Source organism: Oncorhynchus keta, chromosome 7 (genome assembly GCF_023373465.1).
Source record: "Oncorhynchus keta strain PuntledgeMale-10-30-2019 chromosome 7, Oket_V2, whole genome shotgun sequence".
In the NCBI taxonomy this organism is placed as follows: domain Eukaryota; kingdom Metazoa; phylum Chordata; class Actinopteri; order Salmoniformes; family Salmonidae; genus Oncorhynchus; species Oncorhynchus keta.
In genome coordinates, this window is record NC_068427.1 from 26,422,770 (window position 1) to 26,447,929 (window position 25,160).

The 25,160-nt window shown below is 42.5% G+C and overlaps 2 protein-coding genes across 3 annotated transcripts in view; one reads left to right on the forward strand and one right to left on the reverse strand.

The window, feature by feature from the left end:
- LOC118386231 (radixin-like) overlaps positions 1-5,592 on the reverse strand; it is a 61,473-nt gene extending 55,881 nt beyond the window's left edge. Inside the window, exon 1 of the mRNA XM_052522351.1 lies at positions 5,537-5,592. Within this exon, the coding sequence (XP_052378311.1) occupies positions 5,537-5,577 (41 nt within the window). The 5' untranslated portion in view covers positions 5,578-5,592. The remainder of the gene's footprint in view (positions 1-5,536) is intronic.
- Positions 1,213-25,160, forward strand: LOC127931097 (adrenodoxin-like). Of its 2 annotated transcripts, XM_052522354.1 has the most exons (5): positions 1,213-1,508; positions 8,199-8,405; positions 18,254-18,378; positions 23,073-23,202; positions 24,199-25,160. In XM_052522354.1, the coding sequence occupies exons 1-5, from the start codon at positions 1,342-1,344 to the stop codon at positions 24,314-24,316; spliced, it is 747 nt and encodes a 248-aa protein (XP_052378314.1). In that variant the 5' UTR covers positions 1,213-1,341; the 3' UTR covers positions 24,317-25,160. The 2 variants fall into 2 exon arrangements, with proteins under 2 accessions (XP_052378314.1, XP_052378315.1); XM_052522355.1 differs by lacking the exon at positions 8,199-8,405.

The window sequence follows — 25,160 nt, forward strand, 5'->3', positions numbered from 1 at the left end:
TTGGGGAGTAACTGATTAGGCCTACATGCAATCAGATGCATGTAATCTGATTACAAAAGAAACAAACTAATCACCTTATGTTACCAGCTAAAATATTGTAATCAGATTACATACTTTTGAAAAAGTAGATGATTATCTTGGACTACTTTTACATTCAGAAAGGATGTTTACAGGAAAAAAAATACATAGACATCTTTCTGTTAACAGCTTTTGACATTCAATTCAGCATTGAAAAAGGCATGCGTTTAGGTTTGTTAAACCTGAGCGAGTCTGAAAGTATTCAGATTGCGTAACTGAGTTTGGGTAATTCTAAAGTTGCATTATTGATTCAACTTTTGGACCGGTATCTAGTAACAGTACCAGATTACATTTAGAAAGTAACCTACCCAATCCTTAGACCCTTTTAAGTATGTCAGAATTTAAGGGATTCCATTGATCATTTGGTATGTCTAAATACAAAGATTCATTGGTGTTACTCCATTTAAATGAAGGGAAAATATATTGTGAACAAAATTATTAATAATAATAATAATAATAATAATAATGCCATTTAGCAGATGCTTTTATCCAAAGCGACTTACAGTCATGTGTGCATACATTCTACGTATGGGTGGTCCCAGGAATCGAACCCACTACCCTGGCGTTACAAGCGCCATGCTCTACCAACTGAGCTACAGAAGGATCACTTTAGTCAATTATTTTTTGGTTAATGACCTTAAATGAGCCTCCTCAATGACCAAAAATGTATTATTGGTGTTACATTTAGAAAGTAACCTACCCAACCCTGGATAGGAAACTGCTCCACAAAGACAGGCATAAAGGCATAAAGAGTTCTCAAGGTGTGACAGAGGGCAGTAGGCAGGTGAGGTTTGTTGGATACCATCTGTTTATGTAGTTATGCACAACATTATACACATTTACAAATACATTGATTAGGCCTAAACAATAGAAATAAACAGGTTAAGAAATAACATGCAAAATGGTAATTACATTGTAAACATTAATTCGTCTACAGGTTTGTTTCTTATGGATTACATTTTAGACTTAGACCTTTTTAAAAAAATAACTATGAACTAAGGACCCTAATGTTTTTAATGAATCACGTAACCTATCTGGCACAATCCATGCTCCACACACACATAAACCCTGGGTCCCCTTATGCCCTATTGAGCAATTCCGAGGGGTGAGGGAGGGAGGGAGGGAGACATCCACTTAAGGGTTGCAAGTGGGGTAAATGTTTTGTGGCGCTTACATTTCGCTCTCGCCTGGGTACATTGATACACTCCTGAACTTGCATCAATTGCTATAATTTTTGCTATTTTACATCGACGTTGGGGCAACATGTCGGTTGCGTCTGCATCAATACAGTTTTTTACTCGTTTGTTACGATATCGAACGAAATGTGGCGTTGCGTTTCACGCAGCATCTAGGATTTTAATATCACCATACCTGCCCCAGGTCTTTGGCGGTAATAAGGTGCTACTGGGCACCTGTGCACAGCCACTCAGGTAGGAAAGTGTGACGTCTAAAATTGTACTATTTAGCATTCAACACTAGCCATGCCATAGAAAGACCGATGAAACAATGTTTGCGTGTCGACTGAATGCACCTGATACATTTCAATTAGGCTATTCAACGTCAACATAACTTTGATCATATTTTATGAATGAGAGTATCCGATTAAGGTCAGCAATATTTGTTCAGCACGGAACGTTATAAAGGCAGGATGCGTGGAAGTCCTGCTGCTTATATATGTGGCACACTTGTGCAGTCATCAGTTCTTTCCTACAGAAAGAGTACAAATTGCAAAATGTTAGCAATTTTTTTTATCTTTCTTTAGGAAACATCTGCCGACTGCACACCTTGGGTAGCCTGCCCTACTGTTGTATGATTGGCTCCCTGATTTAAAAAAAAATCTAAGTGACGCCTGTCCCCTTGCCTGGTTATTACAACTCCTTGCTTCGGCCAAACGCTACGCACACGCCTCGATCATACTGCCAGTATTTAGCGTTTTGGGACACCAGAAGTACATTCATTTCCAATGGAACGCTGCATTTGCCTTGCCGAGGTAGTTGAATTACGTTCTGTGTGATGTATACGTTGGATTTATCGAACGTATGCGTCAAACTGTATGTGTTGAGTTGAAGGCGTGACAGAAATACTAGCAGAAGGTGAATGTTGAACTTTTGTTGCACACATCCAGATGATACTGTGTACCATTTTGCGCGAAAACACTATCGGTATGCTCGAAGAGTAGAAGTTTATTTTTTCGAACATACAGCAGCGGAATAATTCATTTTGTGTCGTCAGGCAATTCGTCCCCAAGGTTAAGCTTTATCCAATCACGGCGCAACAGTTCTTTTTTAATCTCCCTTTGTGCACGTGTCACTTGCAGTGAGTGCTATACAACATTTACATTACATTTAAGTCATTTAGCAGACGCTCTTATCCAGAGCGACTTACAAATTGGATCTCACAAGTTTTTAGGCCTTGCAATATCAAAAACGTTGCAAAAATAGCCGTGTGCACAGCCACTCAGGTAGGAAAATGTAATGTCTATAATTGTATTATGTGCGTGTGCGCATATACAATTTAGGGCTAGGACCATATAATTTGAATAATTTCATAGGATCTATGGCTGTGATATTAAAACAATCTCGGTAGTTGTGTAATGACATGGCCTTGAACACAGCCACAAACTACATCTGGAGGGGTAGTAATTTAATTACTATTGGGTTCAACAGTCCTTATCTCGCTAATAGGGTAAAGGGCCTTGCGTGGCACTTTCAATTCGTTCCTTAGGACTTTCTCTCGGTTCCATAGGACTTTCTCTAGATAGAAGCAGATAGAGAAAGTCCTAAGGAACGAACTGAAAGTGCCACGCAAGGCCCTTTACCCTATTAGCGAGATAAGGACTGTTGAACTCTAGTAGAGAGAGTGTTCAAGTGCACAATTCAGAGAGAAGGGATCGAGACTCCATACCAAAATTGTCTTCTCACTTATAGACACTAGAGGACAGCAACACATCACCATAAACCACTGTGTACTGTGGGAGAGACGTCTTTCCCTTGTGGTTGAACTCACTTGGTTTAGTATTGCATTTGATGTATTTCACATTTCTAGTTGTAGCCGGTAGTTGTAGCCGGCAGGTATTCAAAATGGAAAAAAAGCTTTCATAATTCATATCTCCAAATTCATAAAATACCAAATGCCTCTTTAGCAAAAATTAGATTAATTTTTTTGAAACAACTCATCACAAATTTTAAGAAGGCTAGTTACAGTACCTCCTAAAGACATCATTGACATTGGGAAAAGAGGGGGGACGATCAGCTAATTGTTGATGATTGATGTAATTCTGCTAGTTAGCTAGCTAGATTTCTTCTACTGATTGACCTCACTCTTTCTGCCTCTCTGCTGCGCCCATCAGCCAACCAGACCGAATATTGACGATGATGTAGGCTAAAACCAGCAAGCACTATGATGAAACTGGCTCTCATGAGGACTGCCACAGGAAAGGAAGACCCAGAGTTACCTCTGCTGCAGAGGATAAGTTCATTACCTGAGTTACCAGCCTCAGAAATTGCAGCCCAAATAAATGCTTCACAGAGTTCAAGTAACAAACACATCTCAACATCAACTGTTCACTGTGTGAATCAAGCCTTTATGGTCGAATTTCTGCAAAGAAACCACTACTGAAGGACACCAATAATAGGAAGAGACTTGCCTGGGCCAAGAAACATGAGCAATGAATAATGTCCAAATTTGACATTTCTAGTTCCAACTACCATGTCTTTGTGAGATGCAGAGTAGGTGAACGGATGATCTCTGCATGTGTGGTTCCCACCGTGAAGCATGGAGGAGGAGGAGGTGTGATGGTGTGGGGGTGCTTTGCTGGTGACACTATCTGTGATTTATTTAGAATTCAAGGCACACTTAACTAGCATGGCTATGACCTCATTCTGCAGCGATACACCATCCTATCTTGTTTGCACTTAATTGGACTATCATTAGTTTTTCAACAGGACAATGACCCAACACACCTCCAGGCTGTGTAAGGCATATTTTACCACAACGGAGAGGGATGGAGTGCTGCATCAGATGACCTGGCCTCCACAATCACCCAACCTTAACCCAATTGAGATGGTTTGGGATGAGTTGGACCGCAGAGTGAAGAAAAAGCAGCCAACAAGTGCTCAGCATGTTTGGGAACTCCTTCAAGACTGTTGGAAAAGCATTCCAGGTGAAGCTGGTGGAGAGAATGCCAATTGTGTGCAAAACTGTCAAGGCAAAGGGTTATAGTTATATTTTGTTAGTTTTTAATCCCATCCTTCAGCTACCATCAACCCCTCCCATCTATCTCTGAACACCATCCAGTTTGAATTTTATTTTGTCATATTTTTAACTGTGCTGTTTTTCAAAAGTTCTGAAGCTATACACGTTCTACGGACACGGTATATTTTACATTAGTTATCTTGTTATTAATCCCACCCTTCAGCTCTACTCAACCCCTCCCATCTATCTCTTAACACCATCCATTTTTTAAATTTCTATTTGTCATATTTCATTAAAGTTCTGAATCTTTCCATTCTCATAGTTTCTACAGATTGTAAATGCTAAAATAATTACTAGATTATTGATCAATTGACTATGACTTTTCAAATCACCCAGTAGTGCTATCTGCAGAGTTAGCTCCAGATAAATGTTGCAATTCTTCAACCATTCCTGGACCTGCGACTAAAAACAAGCTACATATGGACAGTACCAAAAACAATTATCTAATGATTATTCGTACAAAATCTGCAGAGCTGGGATGGTTGTATCCCCCATATATATAACATTATGTTGGTTGCAAGAATTTTGTATAATTGAACTATAAAAAATCAAGTGTTAATCAAATGTTATGCTGCTGTGGCAGTACTGTTGATATTTATGCCTTGATCACACCGACAGCATCATTGTGAAAAATGGTACGCAGCATAATTTGGATATGTATGCAACAAAAGTTCAACATTCACCTTCTACTATTTCTGTCAAGCCGTCTTGGATAAATCCAAGGTATGCACCACACAACACATTGCAACTGCCTCTGCAACTCAATGCTGCATTCTAATGGAAATGAATGTACTTCTGGTGTACCAAAACGCAATGTGATGGAGGAGTTAAACTAGGTAGCTAGCTATACACACTCGACCGGTGACCACATCTCTCAAGCCATGCATGTTCAGTGGGTGTGGGTAAAATCTCAGGGTATGCCAATCCAGGAAGAAAATCCATATTACAACCTATGTGTTGTGGAAATTGCATTGTTTACTCTATAATCTGCTAGTGCATATGCTTTAGCATTGTGATATATAGTATATGCCTAAGGCCGAGACAATAAGAAGACACAGTGGCAGAATGAATTCAACCACACCTTTTGTTTCATTACAAAACCAGAGAGCAAAATCTGTCTGGGGAAGTCCACAAAACATATTGCATGTAACAAACGGGTAAATTACCTACAGCATGCTAAAGCAAGGTAATGTTTCCGACTCACCCTACTTGTGTAGAAACGCCAATGCCATCTTCCTCTTTCATGTTGCCTAAATGGTCTTTGATTTTGTCATACAGTACACACTTTTAGTTTTTGTTGTCCTAGGCTACCTGGCTAAAATTCTTGCTTGCTAGCCTAACTTCCTTTTATGGGCAACGATACACCAGGCCAGCTAATTAACATTAGCATACTACATCAAGCTACTTCCATCCTCTCAGGGCAAGGGCACAATGTATGGATTTGTGGTTGGATCAGAATCGCGGTCATAATCATTGGCCAGTCTGGAGAATTAAGGAAAACTACAAGTCCAAATCCCTATCTCCATCCATGACTAATTTAGGAAAGCCACCAGAGGACAACAACACAAGGAGATGCAATAATCTGTTTGGGCGGTATGCAAACTAGAGTGGGTCTAGGGTTTCTGGGATAGTGGTGTTGATGTGAGCCATTACCAACCTTCTAAAGAACTTCATGGCTACGAACGTGAGTGTTAAGGGTTTGTAATCATTTAGGCAGGTTGCCTTTGTGTTCTTGGGCACAGGGACTATGGTGGTCTGCTTGAAACATGTTGGTATTACAGACTCAATCAGGGACATGTTGAAAATATCAGTGAAGACACCTGCCAGTTGGTCAGCACGTGCCCGGGGCACACGTCCTGGTAATCCTTCTGGCCCCACAGCCTTGTGTATATTGACCTGTTTAAAGGTCTTACTCACGTCGGCTATGAAGAGCATGATCACACAGTCATCCGGAACAGCTGATGCTTTCATGCATGTTGTGTTGCTTGCCTCGAAGCGAGCATAGAATTGTTTTAGCTTGTCTGGTAGGCTTGTGTCACTGGGCAGCTGGCCGCTGTGCTTCCCTTTAGTTTGTAATAGTTTGCAAGCACTGCCACATAAGACGAGCGTCGGAGACGGTGTAGTATGATTCAATCTTAGCTCGGTATTGACGCGTTGCCTGTTTGATTGTTCGTCGCAGGGCATAGCAGGATTTCTTGTAAGCTTCCGAGTTAGAGCTTTCTTGTAAGCTTCCGATTTCTTGTAAGCTTCCGAGTGTTGCCTGTAATCCATGGCTTCTGGTTGTGGTATGTACGTACAGTCACTGTGGGGACGACGTCTTCGATGCACTTATTGATAAAGCCAGTGACTGATGTGGTGTACTCCTCAATGCCATCGGAAGAATCCCGGAACATGTTCCAGTCCGTGATAGCAAAACAGTCCAGTAGTTCCTTAGATTTCATGCACCAGCTGTTGTTTACAAATATGCACAGACCCCCCTCGTCTTTCCGGAGTGTACTGTTCTATCCTGCCGGTGCAATGTCTATCTTGCCGACATGTGTCCCGCTAGCTGAATATCCATGTCGTCATTCAGCCACGATTCCGTGAACCATAGGATATTACAGTTTTTGATGTCCCGTTGGTAGGATATTCGTGATCGTACCACGTCTAATTTATTGTCCAATGATTGCACATTGACGAGTAGTATTCGACGGTAACAGCAGCTTTCCCACTCGCCTTCTCCGGGTTTCGTTCGCTCGGATGTGTTTTCTGGTGAGATACATTCAGCACCTTGTGAATTGAAGGACATTTACGAAACACAGAGAGACTAATTATCTTTTATTTTATTTTATAGTTTTTGGGGTGGAAGCCTGGCTTCCCTTGGAAACTATAAATACACACCACTGTGAATGTTTGGAAACCGAGTGCAATCTCTGTAAAGGACAGGCTGGAGAAATGGGTAGAATTGCAGGAAATTATCTTTAAAACAAAAAATTCTCTACAGCGTCAAGAGGGGAGCCAACCAAACAATTCTTATGTTGGGGCCCCTAAAAGGCTAGAGCTGGCCCTTATTGTTAGTGACAGCAGCATTGACACTTTGATCTTAAGACCTAATCAAGTCGCCTGGTTACAATGAAGACTTTCCTTTATGGGGGAGTACCATAGACTGATATGACAATTATTAAACTCTTGGTTTTACCGCTGTTAAACCCTATGACAGTAATTCATCATGTGGGAGTAGTAACGGAGAAAGTGTGTTCTTATTGTCTAAATCTATAAACCAGAGCTTCTGGCCCACACATTACAGCACACAGAAAAAACCTTGTAAAAGTCTGTTATGTGGATGGTGTTTGGATGCTGTGCTCTGGCTACCAAACTACAACAGTGTTGGATGCTAAACAGACGGTGTTGCTTTCCTCAGATGATGAAGTAGAGTGTTACAGAAGTTCCTACAGTATAAGATGAAGGGATACTGTGACCAGACAGAACTATAGCAGCACCATGGTTGGACCACCATCCACTAAAAGCCTACATAGCAGTGAAACTTTGTTTTTGTAGTAAAGAAAGTAATTGAAAAATAAGTGATTGATGTGTGTATGGGTAGCATTACCTATCTGGTATACCGAACACCTTCGCAGCCTCCGAAAGGTGGGGTTGCCCACGAGCCCTGGAGGGCCCATGCGCCTGTCATCAATGTCTCTTTTTTTTTGTTACAATAACCCTCCAAAAAGTAATAGTACATTTCCATATGTACTAGGAATCTAAGTGTTTGTTTGTTTCTTGGGCTTCAGAAATTTGACTGAAAAAGTGACTCAGGCCCTGATTTGCATTTTTTTCTACTGATTGAATGTTTTATTTTATATTATCTACCGTTTTCTTCTCCACAGTTTCGTGATATCCAATTGTCTCATCGCTGCAACTCCCATACGGACTCGGGAGAGACGAAGGTCGAGAGCCGTTTGTCCTCCTAAACACAACCCAACCAAGCCGCACTGCTTCTTGACACAATGCCCATTTAACCCGGAATCCAGCTGCACCAATGTGTCGGAGGAAACACCGTACACCTGGCGACCGTGTCAGCGTGCACTGCGCTGGTAAACTGCTCTGACAGCTGATGCTTAAAGTTAGTGAGGGAGATATAAGTCTCCAGCTTCAGTGAACTTTGCAATTCGTTCCAGTCATTGGCAGCAGAGAACTGGAAGGAATGGCGGCCAAAGGATGTGTTGGCTTTGGGGATGACCAGTGAGATATAACTGCTGGAGCGCGTGCTACGGGTGGGTGTTGCTATGGTGACCAGTGAGCTGAGATAAGGTGGGGCATTACCTAGCAAATACTTATAGATGACTTGGAGCCAGTGGGTTTGGCGACGAATATGTGGTGAGGGCCAGCCAACGAGAGCATACAGGTCGCAGTGGTGGGTAGTATATGGGGCTTTGATGACAAAACGGGTGGCACTGTGATAGATTACAGGCTATTTTGTAAATGACATCGCCGAAGTCAAGGATCGGTAGGATAGTCAGTTTCACACGGGTAAGTTTTAGAGGTCGACCGATTAATCGGAATGGCCGATTAATCATGGCTGATTTCAAGTGTTCATAACAATCGGAAATCTGTATTTTTGGACACCAATTTGGCCGATTTATTTAACTATGCAAGTCAGTTAAGAACACATTCTTATTTTCAATGACGGCCTAGGAACTGTGGGTTAACTGCCTTGTTCAGGGGCAGAATGACAGATTTTTACCTTGTCAACTCGGGGGATTCAATCTTACTACCTTACGGTTAACTAGTCCAACGTGTTAACCACCTGCCTTACATTGCACTCCACGAGGAGCCTGCCTTTTACACGAAAGCAGTAAGTAGCCAAGGTAAGTTGCTAGCTAGCATTAAACTTATCTTATAAAAAACAATCAATCATAATCACTAGTTAACTACACATGGTTGATGATATTACTAGTTTATCTAGCGTGTCCTGCGTTGCATATAATCGATGCGGTGCACATTCGTGAAAAAAGGACTGTCGTTGCTCCAACGTGTACCTAACCATAAACATCAATGCCTTTCTTAAAATCAATACACAGAAGTAGATATTTTTAAACCTGCATATTTAGCTAAAAGAAATCCAGGTTAAATAATAATAATAAGGTTAGCAGGCAATATTCACTTCTCTTGCGTTCATTGCATGCAGAGTCAGGGTATATGCAACAGTTTGGGCCGCCTGGCTCATTGCGAACTAATTTGCCAGAATTTTACGTAATTATGACATTAAATGAAAGGTTGTGCAAATGGTGTCGTGTCTTTACTATCATTAACTGAAGACTGATAGTCGTTATCAAAGATTCTCTGTAATTAGTTATTACGCGATTAGACTGATTAATCATGTAACCGTAATTACCAGGAAGTCGGGGCACCAAGGAAAAATATTCAGATTACAAAGTTATAATTTCCTAAAATAACTTTTCAGATACTTTATCTGACCAATTAGTCTTCGAATTAATGAATTATTTACTTTACCTCACGTTAGTCTCATTCCAAACGCCGTAAATTGATGGTTATCTGCACGAACCCAGTCTTCACTATGAGTCATCCATACATCAATTGTCTTAAATCATTTATTTATTACTAAATAATTCACAGAAATGCATAAACAAACAAGGTAAATGTGGTTACATGAAATGATAGGAGAATGTGCCCTAGTGGGCTAAACCGGCATTAAGGCTTGTTAGACAAAAGGGGAAGTGAGGGTCAACTAAGAAGTCACTACAAAGTGATAATTATGACAATTGAAATGCTAATCCTTTGCACATGAACACTCACTCATCGGGAAAAATTGCAATCAATATATATATTTATGCTCAGTGTGTCGTCTTGGTGAAAAGTTTGTTTATTTTGTAGAATTGTCCATCTCTCTCGTGGTTATAGTGGATAGTTCAGTGTGACATTAATTTGTTTCGTTATTTACCTTTATTTAACTAAGCAAGTCAGTCAATAACAAATTCTTATTTTCAATGACGGCCTAGGAACTGTGGGTTAACTGCCTTGTTCAGGGGCAGAATGACAGATTTGTACCTTGTCAGCTCGGGGGATTTGAACATGAAACCTTCCGGTTACTATTTCAACACTCTAACCACTAGGCTACCCTGCCACCCCATATATAATGGATGTTTCGGCGGTTGTCGTTCTTCACGTTCAATGATACTGAATTCCTAGCTGCAGACTAGTAATTAATATCAAAGACTTGTTCTTATTCTGTCGGTATCGATAGTCTACGAGTTTAACCACGTGGTATGGTTAAAAGATTCAGCAATGGTCTACAACCTTTGTCCTCCTAATGGAGAAAAACATGGTCTGCAACCTTTAGCCATCTCGTAATTGAGGTAAGCTCTGTCTGCTGATCGAAAACCAGAGTGGGGTTTTTATTCGGAAGTGCCGAAAAGGGCTGTCCCAGGAGGCCTGACCCTAACTGGGCTCAGGGGCGGTCTTCTGATTTAGTTCAAATCAAAAGGGAATTGTAGGGAATTTTCTTAATTAAACAGTCCAAAATCATATTACACAATTATACCAACAGTATCATACTCATTCATTCACCTTATACAACAATTAGATGTAAACCTCATATCTGAGGCTATTATATAAACAGTGTTATGGTAATGTGGCCACACCGTCTCCCATGAGCTTCCCCAAGTTGGGGAAGCCCAGGTAGGAGCAAGGAGAGGGACGGAAGCTATACTGTTACACTGGCAATACTAAAGTGCCTATAAGAACATCCAATAGTCAAAGGTATATCAAATACAAATCTTATAGAGAGAAATAGTCCTATAATTCCTATAATAACTACAACCTAAAACTTCTTACCTGGGAATATTGAAGATTCATGTGAAAAGGAACCACCAGCTTTCATGTGCCCGCATGTTCTGAGTAAGGAACTTAAACGTTAGCTTTCTTACATGGCACATATTGCACTTTTACTTTCTTCTCCAACACTTTGTTTTTGCATTATTTAAACCAACTTGAACATGTTTACATTTTTATTTGAGGCTAAATTGATTTTATTGATGTATTACATTAAATTAAAATAAGTGTTCATTCAGTATTGTTGTAATTGTCATTATTACAAATAAAATATAAATCAGCCGATTTAACAAATAATATATATATATTTTTTAAATGTATTTTATTTATCGGTATTGGCTTTTTTGATCCTCCAATAATCGGTATCGGCGTTGAAAAATCATAATCGGTCGACCTCTAGTATGTTTGACAGCATGAGTGAAGGAGGCTTTGTTGAGAAATAGGAAGCCGATTCTAGATTTAATTTTGGATTGGAGATGCTTAATGTGTGTCTGGAAGGAGAGTTTACAGTCTAACCAGACACCAAGGTATTTGTAGTTGTCCCCATATTCTAAGTCAGAACAGTCCAAAGTAGTAATGCTAGTCGGGTGGGCGGTGCGGGCAGAGATCGGTTGAAGACCATGCATTTAGTTTTACTAGCATTCAAAAGCAGTTGGTGGCCACGGAAGGAGTGTTGTATGGCATTAAAGCTCGTTTGGAGGTTTGTTAACAGTGTCCAAACAGGGGCCAGATGTATACAGAATGGTGTCGTCTGCATAGAGGTGGATCAGAGAATCACCAGCAGCAAGAGCGACATCATTGATAGAGAATCACCAGCAGCAAGAGCGACATCATTGATATATACAGAGAAAAGAGTCGGCCCGAGAATTGAACCCTGTGGCACCCCCATAGACTGCCAGAGATCCGGACAACAGGCCCTCCGATTTTGACACACTGAACTCTATCTGAGAAGTAGTTGGTGAACCAGGCGAGGCAGTCATTTGAGAAACCAAGGCTATTGAGTCTGCCGATAAGAATGCAGTGATTGACAGAGTCAAAAGCCTTGGCCAGGTCTATGAAGACTGCTGCACAGTACTGTCTTTTATCGAAGGCAGTTATGATGTCGTTTAGGACCTTGAGAGTGGATGAGGTGCACCCATGACCAGCTCGGAAACCAGATTGCACAGTGGAGAAGGTACGGTGGGATTCAAAATGGTCGGTGATCTGTTTGTTAACTTGGCTTTTGAAGATTTTAGAAAGGCAGGGCAGGATGGATATAGGTATATAACAGTTTGGGTCTAGAGTGTCTCCCCCCTTGAAGAGGGGAATGACCGCGGCAGCTTTCTAATCTTTCGGGATCTCAGATGATACAAAAGAGGTTAAATTGGCTAGTAATAGGGTTTCAACAATTTCGGCGGATGATTTTGGAAAGAGAAGGTCCAGATTGTCTAGCCCAGGTGATTTGTAGGGATCCAGATTTTGCAGCTCTTTCAGAACATCAGCTGTCTGGATTTGGGTGAAGGAGAATCGGTGGTGGGGCTTGGGCATGTTGCTGCAAGGAGTGCTGAGATTTTGGTAATGGTAGTCAGGTGGAAAGCATGGCCAGCCGTAGAAAAATGCTTATTGAAATGATTGATTATCGTAGATTTATCGGTGGTGAGTGTTTCCTGTCCTCAGTGCAGTGGGCAGCTGGGAGGAGGTGTTCTTATTCTCCATGGACTTTACAGTTTCCCAAAACTTTATGGATTTAGTGCTACAGGATGCAAATTTCTGTTTGAAAAAGCTAGCCTTAGCTTTCCTAACTGACTGAGTGTATTGGTTCCTGACTTCCCTGAAAAGTTGCATATCGCGGGGGCTATTCGATGCTAATGCTGAACGCCACAGGATGTTTTTGTGCTGATCAAGGGCAGTCAAGCCTGGGGTGAACCAAGGCTATATCTGCTCTTAGTTCTACATGTTTTGAATGGGGCATGCTTATTTAAGATGGTGAGGAAAGCACTTTTAAAGTGCAACCAGGCGTCCTCTACTGACGGGATGAGGTCAATATCCTTCCAGGATACCCGGGCCAGGTTGATTAGAAAGGCCTGCGTTTGACAGTGATGAGGGGTGGTCGTTTGACCGCGGACCCATGCAATGAGGTAGTGATCGCTGAGATCCTGGTTGAAGACAGCAGAGGCGTATTTAGTGGGTAAGTTGGTCAGGATGATATCTAAGGCCGGGGCCGGGGTAGGGGTAGCCAGGTGGAAAGCATGGCCAGCCGTAGAAAAATGGTTACGCCCATGGTTACGGATTTAGGGTTGTACCTGGGAGGTTCCTTGATCATTTGTGTGAGATTGAGGGCATCTAGTTTAGATTGTAGGACGGCCGGGGTGTTAAACATGTCCCAGTTTAGGTCACCTAACAGTACGAACTCTGAATATGGATGGGGGGGGGGTCAATTCACATATGGTGTCCAGGGCACAGCTGGGGGCTGAAGGGGGTCTATAACAAGCGACAATGGTGAGAGACTTGTTTCTGGTAGAAGCTCGAAATGTTTGGGCACAGACCTGGATAGTAAGACACAACTTTGCAGGCTATCTCTGCAGTAGATTGCAACTCCGCCACCTTTGGCTGTTCTATATTGTCGGAAAATGTGGGGATGGAAATTCCAGGATTTTTGGTGGCCTTCCTAAGTCAGGATTCAGACATGGCTAGGACATCCTGGTTGGCGGGGTGTGCTAAAGCAGTGAATAAATCAAACTTAGGGAGGAGGCTTCTAATGTTTACATGCATGAAACCAAGGCTTTTATGGTTACAGAAGTCAACAAATGAGAGCGCCTGGGGAATGGGATTGGTGCTGGGGGCTGCAGGGCCTGGGTTAACCTCTACATCACCAGTGGAGGAGTGGGATAAGTTTATGTGTCGGGGGGCTAGGGTCAGTTTGTTATATCTGGAGTACTTCTCCTGTCCTATTCGGTGTCCTGTGTGAATCTAAGTGTGCGTTCTCTAATTCTCTCCTTCTCTCTTTCTTTCTCTCTCTCGGAGGACCTGAGCCCTAGGACCATGCCCCAGGACTACCTGACTCCTTGCTGTCCCCAGTCCACCTGGCCGTGCTGCTGCTCCAGTTTCAACTGTTCTGCCTTATTATTATTCGAACATGTTGGTCATTTATGAACATTTGAACATCTTGGCCATGTTCTGTTATAATCTCCACCCGGCACAGCCAGAAGAGGACTGGCCACCCCACATAGCCTGGTTCCTCTCTAGGTTTCTTCCTAGGTTTTGGCCTTTCCAGGGAGTTTTTCCTAGCCATCGTGCTTCTACACCTGCATTGCTTGCTGTTTGGGGTTTTAGGCTGGGTTTCTGTACAGCACTTTGAGATATCAGCTGATGTACGAAGGGCTATATAAATACATTTTCTTTGATTTGAAGGGTACGGCTAAAGGCTATAAGAATTTGTCGACTTGGGCATTCTGAACAGAGAGTAAAAGGAGCAGATTTCTGGGCGTGGCAGAATAAATTCAAGGCATAATGTGCAGACAAGGGTATGTTAGGATGTGAGTACAGTGGAGGTAAACCTAGGCATTGCGTGACGTTGAGAGCGTTTTTTTCTCTAGAGGCACCAGTTAAGCCAGGTGAGGACACCGCATGTGTGGAGGGTGGAATAAAGGGGCTAACTAGGGCATATTGGGCAGGGCTGGTGGCTCTACAGTGAAATAAGACAATCACTAACCAAAACAGCAATAGAAAAGGCATATTGACATTAGGGAGAGGCATGTGTAGCTGGGTGATCATAGGGTCCAATGAGTAGCAATAGATTATTCAGGGAGACGATTTCAGTAGTTTCTACTGTGCTAGCCGAGCTAGCGGGCCGGGGCTAGCAGATGGGCCTCTGATGTCGCAACGGAAGAGACTGATTGAAACCACCTTGGAAGATTACGTCAGCAGACCAGTCATGATGAATTGGCAGGGCTCTGTGTCGGCAGTAAGTAGGCCAGGCCAATTGGCAAAAGAGGTATTGCAGCCCAAGAATTGGCTGTTGGACCTCTTCGGTTAGCCGTGAGATGGGGCTAGCTCAAGGCTAACTGGTGCTTGCTTCGGGACAGTGATGTTAGCCAGGAGTATCCATGCGGATTGCATCTAGCTAGCTGCGATGAGCCGGTGTAAAAGTTCAGAGCTTGCAGTAGGAATCCGGAGATGTGGTAGAGAAAAAGCAGTCCGATATGCTCTGGGTTGATATCGCTCTGTGCAGACAGGCGGGTATTGACCGAGCTGAGTCATGCTGTTGTCCGAGTTAACGGTGAAGACCGCTAGCAGTGGCTAACTGACTAGTAGCTAGTTAGCTGGCTAGCTTCTGATGGGGGTTCCGGTTCTAAAGTATTAAAATAGCAGATCCTTACCACATTGGGTGAGGCTTGGTTGCAGGAGAGTGTATTTAGTACGTAGATGGAAAGTAGATTTAAATATATACGAAAAAACTATATTTACATGAGACAAGACAACACACACTTCCGACTGCTACGCCATCTTGGAGTAATAATGTGCGCCGCGCCCCATGGGTCTTCTGGTCGCAGCCGGCTGTGACAGAACCTGGATTCGAACGCAGAATCTCTAGTGGCACAGCTAGTGCTGCAATGCAGTGCCTTTTTAGACCACTGTGTCACTCAGGAGGCCCTGCTGATGTTTAAAGGGATATCGGTGAACAAATGCCTTGGTCAAGGCTATGATTGCGCCAATGCAGTGAGTGGAGTTTACTCAGGTGTTCAAAAGCCCATATCAGACCGATACCCTAATGCTTCTTAGGTAGGTCTTTATGAGTTCAAGGTTTTAGTTTAGAAAACGATCTCTCCGCAGAAGTGACAGTTACAGGGATGGTAAAAACAGCTTGTTGTAGCAACATCAGGGAAACCTGGCAGAAGGGTGCTTCAAATACAAATTCCGCAATGTCTTTAATTGAGCCTCTCATTCTCCTTAATGGCCGGCCTCAACACGTTACGAAAAGAGATTAACTGTATAGGAAGCTCTGGGGACAGGTAGTCGATACTGGACAGCCAATAAATTGGCAGATTCAAACAGATGATCATCTTTAGCGGATAACAGTTATTGAAAAAAGGGATTTCGTTCATACTGGTGAACCGGCGTTTGAGTTCTGTGGTTGCAATATCAACAGTCCCTTATCTCTGGTATACACTATGTGTACAAAATATTATGAACACCAGCTCTTTCCATGACAGACTGACCAGGTGAAAGCTATGATCCCTTATTGATGTCACTTGTTAAATCCACTTCAATCAGTGTAGATGAAGGGGAGGAGTCCAGTTAAAAAAATGATTTTTAAGCCTTGAGACATGGATTGTGTATTTGTAGAATTCAGAGGGTGAATGGGCAAGACAAAATATTTAAGTACCTTTTGAACGGGGTATGGAGTAGGTGCCAGGTGCACCTGTTTGTGTCCAAAACACTGCAGGGTTTTTCATCCTGATTAGCTTTCTGTGTGTATCAAGAATGGTCCACCACCCAAAGGACATCCAGCCAACTTGACACAACTGTCAGAAGCATTGGGGTTAACATGGGCCAGCATCTCTGTGGAATACATTCGACACCTCGTAGAGTCCATGCCCTGACGAATTAAGGCTGTTCTGAGGGCAAAAAGGGTGGATGCAACTCAATATTAGGAATGTGTTCTTAATGTTTGTACACTCTGTGTATATTGGCATGCATCAAATCAAATTGTATTTGTCACATGCGTTGAATACAACAGGTGTAGACTTTACACTGAAATGCTTACATTACAAGCCATTAACCAACAATGTATATTAAGAAAAATAAGTGTTAAGAATGTATTTACTAAAATAAACTGATGTAAAAAATAAAAAATATATTTTTTTATATAATTAAAGAGCAACAATAAAATAACTAACGAGGCTATATACAGGGGGTACCAGTTCAGTTCAAGGTAATTGTACCTCTGCAAATTAGTCAAGGTAATTGAGGTAATATATAGAGGTACGGTGATAATTAACAGAGTAGCAGCAGAATAAAAATGGTGGGGGGGAGTCAATACAAATAGTCTGTGTAGCCATTTGATTAGCTGTTCAGGAGTCTTATGGCTTGGGGGTAGAAGCTGTTAAGAAGCCTTTTGGACCTAGACTGCGCTCCGGTACCGCTTGCCGTGTGGTAGCAGAGTGAACAGTATATGACTAGGGTGGCTGGAAGGCTTTTTAGGGCCTTCTTCTGACACCGTCTGGTACTGTAGAGAGGTCCTGGATGGCAGGAAGCTTGGCCCCAGTGATGTACTGTGGCGTACGCAATGCCTTGTGGTTGGAGGCCAAGCAGTTGCGATGGTGCAGCTGTAGAACTTTTTGAGGACCCATACCACATCTTTTCAATCTCCCGAGGGGGAATAGGCTTTGACGTGTCCTCTTCACGACGGTCTTAGTGTGTTTGGATCATGATAATTCATTGGTGACGTGGACAAACTCTCAACCTGCTCCACTACAGCCCCATCGATGAGAATGGGGGCGTGCTTGGACCTACTTTTCCTGTAGTCCACGATCATCTCCTTTTGTTTTGATCATGTTGAGGGAGAGGTTGTTTTCCTGGCACCACACTGTCAGGTCTCTGACCTCCCTATATGCTGTCTCATCATTGTCTGTGATCAGGTCTACCACTGTTGTCGTCTGCAAACTTAATGATGGTATTGGAGTCGTGCTTGGCCATGCAGTCATAGGTGAACAGGGAGTACAGGAGGGGACTGAGCACTCGCCACTCGCCCCACAACAACTTTATATCCAAACTGGGAGAGAGTGAGAGGACGGCTCATGTCATGCAGGTTCAGGTAGCCTATAAAGGACAAATTTCAGCATCTTTGACAGCGATTGGTAGTCTATACTTTGAGTGACTGTCGGGGTCCAGTGCATTACCTGTATACTTTGTTACCTTTTTGAGACTTCAAAGGTAACAAAATATCCTGGCAACGCTAACATACGTCATGCAAACTCATTTTAAGTTGGGTTCAAAGGCAAGCCAAAATGTTTTTTTTGTATTATGTTATTCGTGGCTCACCTGAAAAGAACCCTGGTTCTCTCTCCCTCTCATTCTGTCTCCATTCACTTTCTCTATCCTACTCTAGGTCAGAGGAGAAGGTGACTGTCTATTTCATCAACCGCGATGGGCGGAAGATCACCACTTCGAGTGCCAAGGGCGACAGTCTTCTAGACCTGGTGGTCGAACAAAACCTAGATATTGAAGGTTTTGGTAAGTGTGGTGTACCTAGGGCTGTGATGGTCATGAAATATTGGATGACATAATTGGCCTGCCAAATGACTGCACATTTTTTACACACATTATGCTGTCATAAAATGAAGAGAACTGGCGTCCCAATTCAAGTCAATGATAGCATAATGGGTGGACTGGCGGAGCAATGTAGGAAGTGTACCCATTATGTAGTACCCAATGTAGGAAGTGTACCCATTATGTAGTATCCAATGTAGGAAGTGTACCCATTATGTAGTACCCAATGTAGGAAGTGTACCCATTATGTAGTACCCAATGTAGGAAGTGTACCCATTATGTAGTACCCAATGTAGGAAGTGTACCCATTATGTAGTATCCAATGTAGGAAGTGTACCCATTATGTAGTACCCAATGTAGGAAGTGTACCCATTATGTAGTACCCAATGTAGGAAGTGTACCCATTATGTAGTACCAAATGTAGGAAGTGTACCCATTATGTGCTGTGATTCATTGATTCTGACATTACTAAATATTCCATTGCATGAGCCAAATCTGCATAATTTGAATGAACATTCTACACTGAACAAAAATATGAATGCAACATGTAAGGTTTTGGTCCCATGTTTCATGAACTGACATAAAGATCCCTGAAATGTTCCATACGCACAAAATGCTTATTTCTCTAAAATTTTGTGCACAAATTTGTTTATCCCTATTAGTATTTCTCCTTTGCCAAGAGAATCCATCCACCTGACAGGTGTGGCATATCAAAAAGCTGATTAAACAGAATTATCATTACTTTGTGCTGGGGACAATAAAAGGCCACAGTTTTGTCACACAGCACAATGTCACAGATGTCTTAAGTTTTTAGGGAGTGTGCAATTGGCATGCTTACTGCAGAAATGTCCACCTGAGCTGTTGCCAGAGAATTAATGTTCATTTCTCTAACATAAGCTGCCTCCAACATGGCTTTAGAGAATTTGGCAGTACGTCCAACCGGCCTCAACCGCAGACCACGTGTATGGCGTCGTGTGGGTGAGAGGTTTGCTGATGTCAATGTTGTGAACAGAGTGCCTCATGTTGGCGGTGGAGATATGGTATCGGCAGGCATAAGATATGGAGAACAAACACAATTGCATTTTATCGATTGCAGTTTGAATGCACAGAGAGATACCGTGACGAGATCTTGTCTTGCCATTCATCACCTCATGTTTCCACATGATAATGCATGGCCCCATGTTGCAAGGATCTGTACACATTTCCTGGAAGCTGAAAATGTCCCAGTTCTTCCATGGCCAGCATACTCAGACATTTTACCCCATTGAGCATGTTGTGATGCTCTGGATCGACGTGTAAGACAGAGCGTTCCAGTTCCCGCCAATATCCAGCCACTTCAGACAGCCATTGAAGAGAAGTGGGACAACATTCCACAGGCCACAAACGTTACCACCTAAATGGACTCAACCACACAAATGCCCAGCCAACCCATCTTCAGTCAGTTTGTTGAACAAAAAATAAACGGTTATGACGGTCATCATCCACAACCGTCAGTTACACTGTTATACGGTAATTGTGCCAGTCCTAGGTGTGCCATGGTGAAGTAGACTGCAGGCTTATGGATACTGTTTGCATCCTGACAATTGCCAATGTGGGTCCATATTTCTGATGCTGTGTTTATTTGATAAGATCCAATATACATTTCCTACAAGAAGCTGATGAAGAAGCCAGAGGATGACATTGCATTATTTCCATATTAGGGCGTGTAGTTAGACTGTCACTCTCTCACCAAGAGTGGCACTTCACCATGCTGCCCAGTTACCTCTGGCACTTCTACTAAATGTTTCCATGGCTTTATATGGATGAGCCCTAGCATCAAGCATTCTATCCAGACAGAGTGAGAGAACCGAGGGAGGGAGGGAGGGAAAGAGGCGGTGAGCACAATATGCGTCAGCAACATCACCTTTGATGTTTGCAAGGCTTTCTATCTTTCCCTTCTGTCTCTCTGTCCAGCTCATTTCTCCTGCGCATCTGTCCTATTTAGGCATTGACATGATACAATCTGGATCCCTGAAAGAGCGCCATGGTAGAAAGAGGGGGAAAACCTGTCTGGGGTTCTGTCCTCCCCTGCAGATGTCAGGACTCCTCATCCTCCTGTCTAGAGAGAGGGGGAGAGAGCAGTAAACGAAGGCCACTGGAGGTCTATTTCTAGACTCTAGTCTTGGGTGGTATACCCGGGGTATTGGGGGGGAAAAGCCATGGGATGGTTTTTCAATACCGCCAAAACTATTTATTTGAATTTTTTTGAGTAATGTTCAGATTTGCAGCTACATTTTAAGTAAATAGCAGCAGTCAACTTGTGCAATATGTTAGGAGATGAAGCAGATTGCGTTCTTCATTTCACCTTACCGTAGTTCCCAGTTGAGCCAGTCACGTATCCGCACCCCCCTATCCACATCGATGGGACAGTAGTGGAGAGGGTATTTTAAGTTCCTCGGCGTACACATCACGGACAAACTGAATTGGTCCACCCACACAGACCGCGTCGTGAAGAAGGCGCAGCAGCGCCTGTTCAACCTCAGGAGGCTGAAGAAATTCGGCTTGTCACCAAAAGCACTCACAAACATCTACAGATGCACAATCGAGAGCATCCTGTCGGGCTGTATCACCGCCTGGTACGGCAACTGCTCCGCCCACAACCGTAAGGCTCTCCAGAGGGTAGTGAGGTCTGCACAAAGCATCACCAGGGGCAAACTACCTGCCCTCCAGGACACCTACACCACCCGATGTTACAGGAAGGCCATAAAGATCATCAAGGTCAACAACCACCCGAACCACTGCCTGTTCACCCCGCTATCATCCAGAAGGCGAGGTCAGTACAGGTGCATCAAAGCAGGGACCGAGAGACTGAAAAACAGCTTCTATCTCAAGGCCATCAGACTGTTAAACAGCCACCACTAACATTGAGTGGCTGCTGCCAACACACTGACTCAACTCCAGCCACTTTAATAATGGGAATTGATGGAAATTGATGTAAAATATATCACTAGCCACTTTAAACAATGCTACTTAATATAATGTTTACATACCCTACATTACTCATCTCATATGTATATGTATATACTGTACTGTCATCTACTGCATCTTTATGTAATACATGTGTCACTAGCCACTTTAAACTATGCCACTTTGTTTACATACCCTACATTACTCATCTCATATGTATATACTGTACTCGATACCATCTACTGCATCTTGCCTATGCCGTTCTGTACCATCACTCATTCATATATCGTTATGTACAAATTCTTTATCCCTTTACACTTGTGTGTGTGTATAAGGTAGTAGTTTTGGAATTGTTAGGTTAGATTACTCGTTGGTTACTACTGCATTGTCGGAACTAGAAGCACAAGCATTTCGCTACACTCTCATTAACATCTGCTAACCATGTGTATGTGACAAATACATTTGATTTGACGTGTTTGTTTGTAAATAGCATAATGGGAGAAAGCAGGAGCTGGTGAGTCCATAGTGTTCTATATCTATTTATTGGTGAGTCTTTATTGTGCAACGCACATGAGGTGAGGAAGTTACTGAGTGGCGCAGTGGTCTAAGGTGTCACTACAGCCCCTGATTTGATCTGTATCACAACCGGCCGTGATCGGGAGTCCCAAAGGGCGGCACACAATTGGCCCAACGTTGTCCGGGTTAGGGGGGAGGGTTTGGCCGTGGTAGGCCGTCATTGTAAATAAGAATTTGTGATTAACTGACTTGCCTAGTTAAATAAATATATTTTTCTGCCAGGAGTCAGAGTTCTGGATGAGTTCTGTACAGCTGACATTTTTTTCCCTGTTATTTCTTCTACTGTTCACCCCCCCCCCCGTTCATCTCCCATCTGCTCTCTGTAACCCTGCTGCTCTTCCTTCAGAAAACCATGAATCACAACTTTGTTCATTTGCACAATTTGTCTCGTTCACTTTCGCTTGTAAATGTCCACACTTATCAAAAATGACATTGGGTAGCTACTATCTATGCTTGTATAACTTGAGCTGGATTAGCTTGTCTTTGCAATTAGTTGGTTAGTTTTAGCTCGTTAGCATTTAGCTAATGGCATCTATGTGATTTGGCTATTACCTGTGCAAATTTAGTTTTGCGTTGTTTGCGCCCCCTCATTTTATGTATGGGTTGCCCCAGGACTCGAACCCACTACCCTCGCATTACAAGCGACATGCTCTACCAACACGTGAACCCACCTCTTGCAGAAAGAAGTCAGTCCCCTGAATGGAATGTGCTTTTGATAGGCTGAACTGATTTTTTTAGTGTTTCTGGGCAGGTCTGTGGGTTGGGCTGATGTAAAGCTTTCTCACAACCTCTCACCTCTTCCTCTCTCCTCACAGTATAAACTGTTCCATGCATTAGAGTAGACATTAATCCAGTGCCTTCAGAACTTCATCCTTACATATCCCATTTAAAAAAAAATCTCCAACCACACCCCCTGACATCCTCAGCTGGAATGATACCCCTTTATGTGCTAGGCCTTACATATCTCTCTCTCTCTCTGCAGGTTAAAGGTAATACGATGTGTACATCCTGTGGTTTCAATCATATGAACGGAAAGTCAGTGAAGTCCTTCCCCTCTAGGACTGGGCTGTTTTCTACTGATAGATCCTGATATACATCATCTCTTAACAGTTTGATTTTAAATGTGTGTTCCCCAGGTGCGTGTGAGGGGACCCTGGCCTGTTCCACCTGTCATGTGATCCTGGATCAGAAGGTGTACAACCAGCTGGGGCCCATCACTGATGAGGAGAATGATATGCTGGACCTGGCCTTTGGCCTCACTGATACGTGAGTCACACACATTCACACACATTCCAAAACACACATTGGCGGGAAGATGATTCTGGCCTATTAAAGGCCTCACAGACAAATGAGTGACATGCTTGCTGATGCATACACATCACATAGTATGTACTCACTCCCACACGTAGAACACCCATGAACATGTTAAGCCTGGCCCACAGCTTAACCTGCTGATAAATCACCTTATTTCAGGCCGGCTTCCAGCCAATAGAGATCAAGAGGTTCAGTTGCCGGGTGAGATGAGCAGATTAAAGATAATTGTTTCTTTTCACTTCACATTAGAATATAATTAGTTAGGTATGAAAAGGGTACTAATTCCCCTCAGGTGACAAATCAAATCAGTATGATTATAATGCATATCAAATGTGTGTTTTCTCCCTCACATGTGCTCTGTCTCAGCAACGTGATGCTCTCAGCCACCTTGTATTTGAGACTCTTGTTTGTCTATAACATTTAACCTGGTCAAGACCAGAGTTTTCCCCTGGCTGACCTTTCACATATCTAACATGATTCTCTGGAACACGTCAATACCAGATACTGACTGTGGGTTTCTCTACTAATGAGGATGTGCTTCTCCCACATGGCTCCCATCCCAGTTTAAGACAAACAGTTTACACAGTAACTCACACGTTTGGAATGATAACATAACATGTTACATAAGGTCTATTCACATGTGAATGTGAACATAGTGTATGTGCGCTTATTATGCTAGTGTGATATTTTTTTATTATTAACCCCTCCACCACAGACTTTTAAGACTTGGTGTTTGCTTTAACTGTCTGTAGCATCAAATTAGATGTTTGTAGATTTTTATTTTATTAATGATTTTGTCACAAAGTGCATGAGACCAGCCTGGGCCTTAACCACAAAAGAGCCAAACCAGGTGCTAGTGGGAAGGGAATAGATTTGACAACATGGTTCCCTGTTAATAAAGTGTGTCTAATGACCTTGTCCCTGTACCTGCTGTCTGCGGTCCTGCAGGTCTCGTCTGGGTTGTCAGGTCTGCCTATCCAGAGATCTGGAGGGCATAACGGTCCGTGTGCCAGACCGGGTGAACGACATGCGGCGGTCTGATGATGCTGGACCTACTACACTGTAAAGCATCTTGTTTTTACAGTATTATACAAAACTAACAGTAAAGTACTATATTAATGATTAATTGCCCTAAATTGAAATGCAATCTGAGTGGTTTTAGTTGTAACTGATTAATTGATAATATACAATTCCTAAGAAACTTGGTTTAACAGTACATTCCTGTTAAAAAGTGCTATATTTCCAATGGTTCTGTAATTCCACCCCACAGAATACTGTACCCTTCCCTGTAGTGGGTTCATGGTATTGTTGTTTTCATTAACATATTATGAGGTGTGCCTTGTAAGAGGCTGCAACGTTGCATTTGTTCCACCGGTTAGTGAGAATGAGGTACCAATTTAACTGATACAGTGGTAGTAGTGCCTCAACAATTGAATGTGCATACAGTAGGGGACAGATTGGAGTGGCAGCAAGTCTTAAACCTTTAATGGTTTAGTATTTGCCATGTTCTTTGGTCTGTTTTACCCTGCATTCACTGCCAGTTTAGAAGCCTTTGTTAAGGCCTCTAGAAGTGCAAGTTATATACAGTACCAGTAAAACATTTGGACACACCTACTCATTCAAGGGTTTTTCTTTATTTTTACTATTTTCTACATAGTAGAATACTAATGAATACATAAAAACTATGAAATAACACATATGGAATCCTGTAGTAACCAAAAAAGTGTTAAATATTTCCAAATATATTTGACATTCTTCAAAGTAGCCACCCTTTGCCTTGATGACAGTTTTGCACACTCTTGGCATTCTCAACCAGCTTCATGAGGTAGTCACTTGGAATGCATTTCAATTAACAGGTGTGCCTTGTTAAAAGTAAATTTCTTTCCTTCTTAGCATTTGAGCCAATCATT

Coding starts and splice junctions, on each gene's coding strand:
- LOC127931097 (XM_052522354.1), top strand. CDS start 1,342: ATGTCGGTTGCGTCTGCATCAATACAGTTTTTTACTCGTTTGTTACGA. Junction 1,509..8,198: donor ACCTGTGCACAGCCACTCAG/GTAGGAAAGTGT, acceptor TCTTCTCCACAG/TTTCGTGATATCCAATTGTC. Junction 18,379..23,072: donor CCTAGATATTGAAGGTTTTG/GTAAGTGTGGTG, acceptor TGTGTTCCCCAG/GTGCGTGTGAGGGGACCCTG.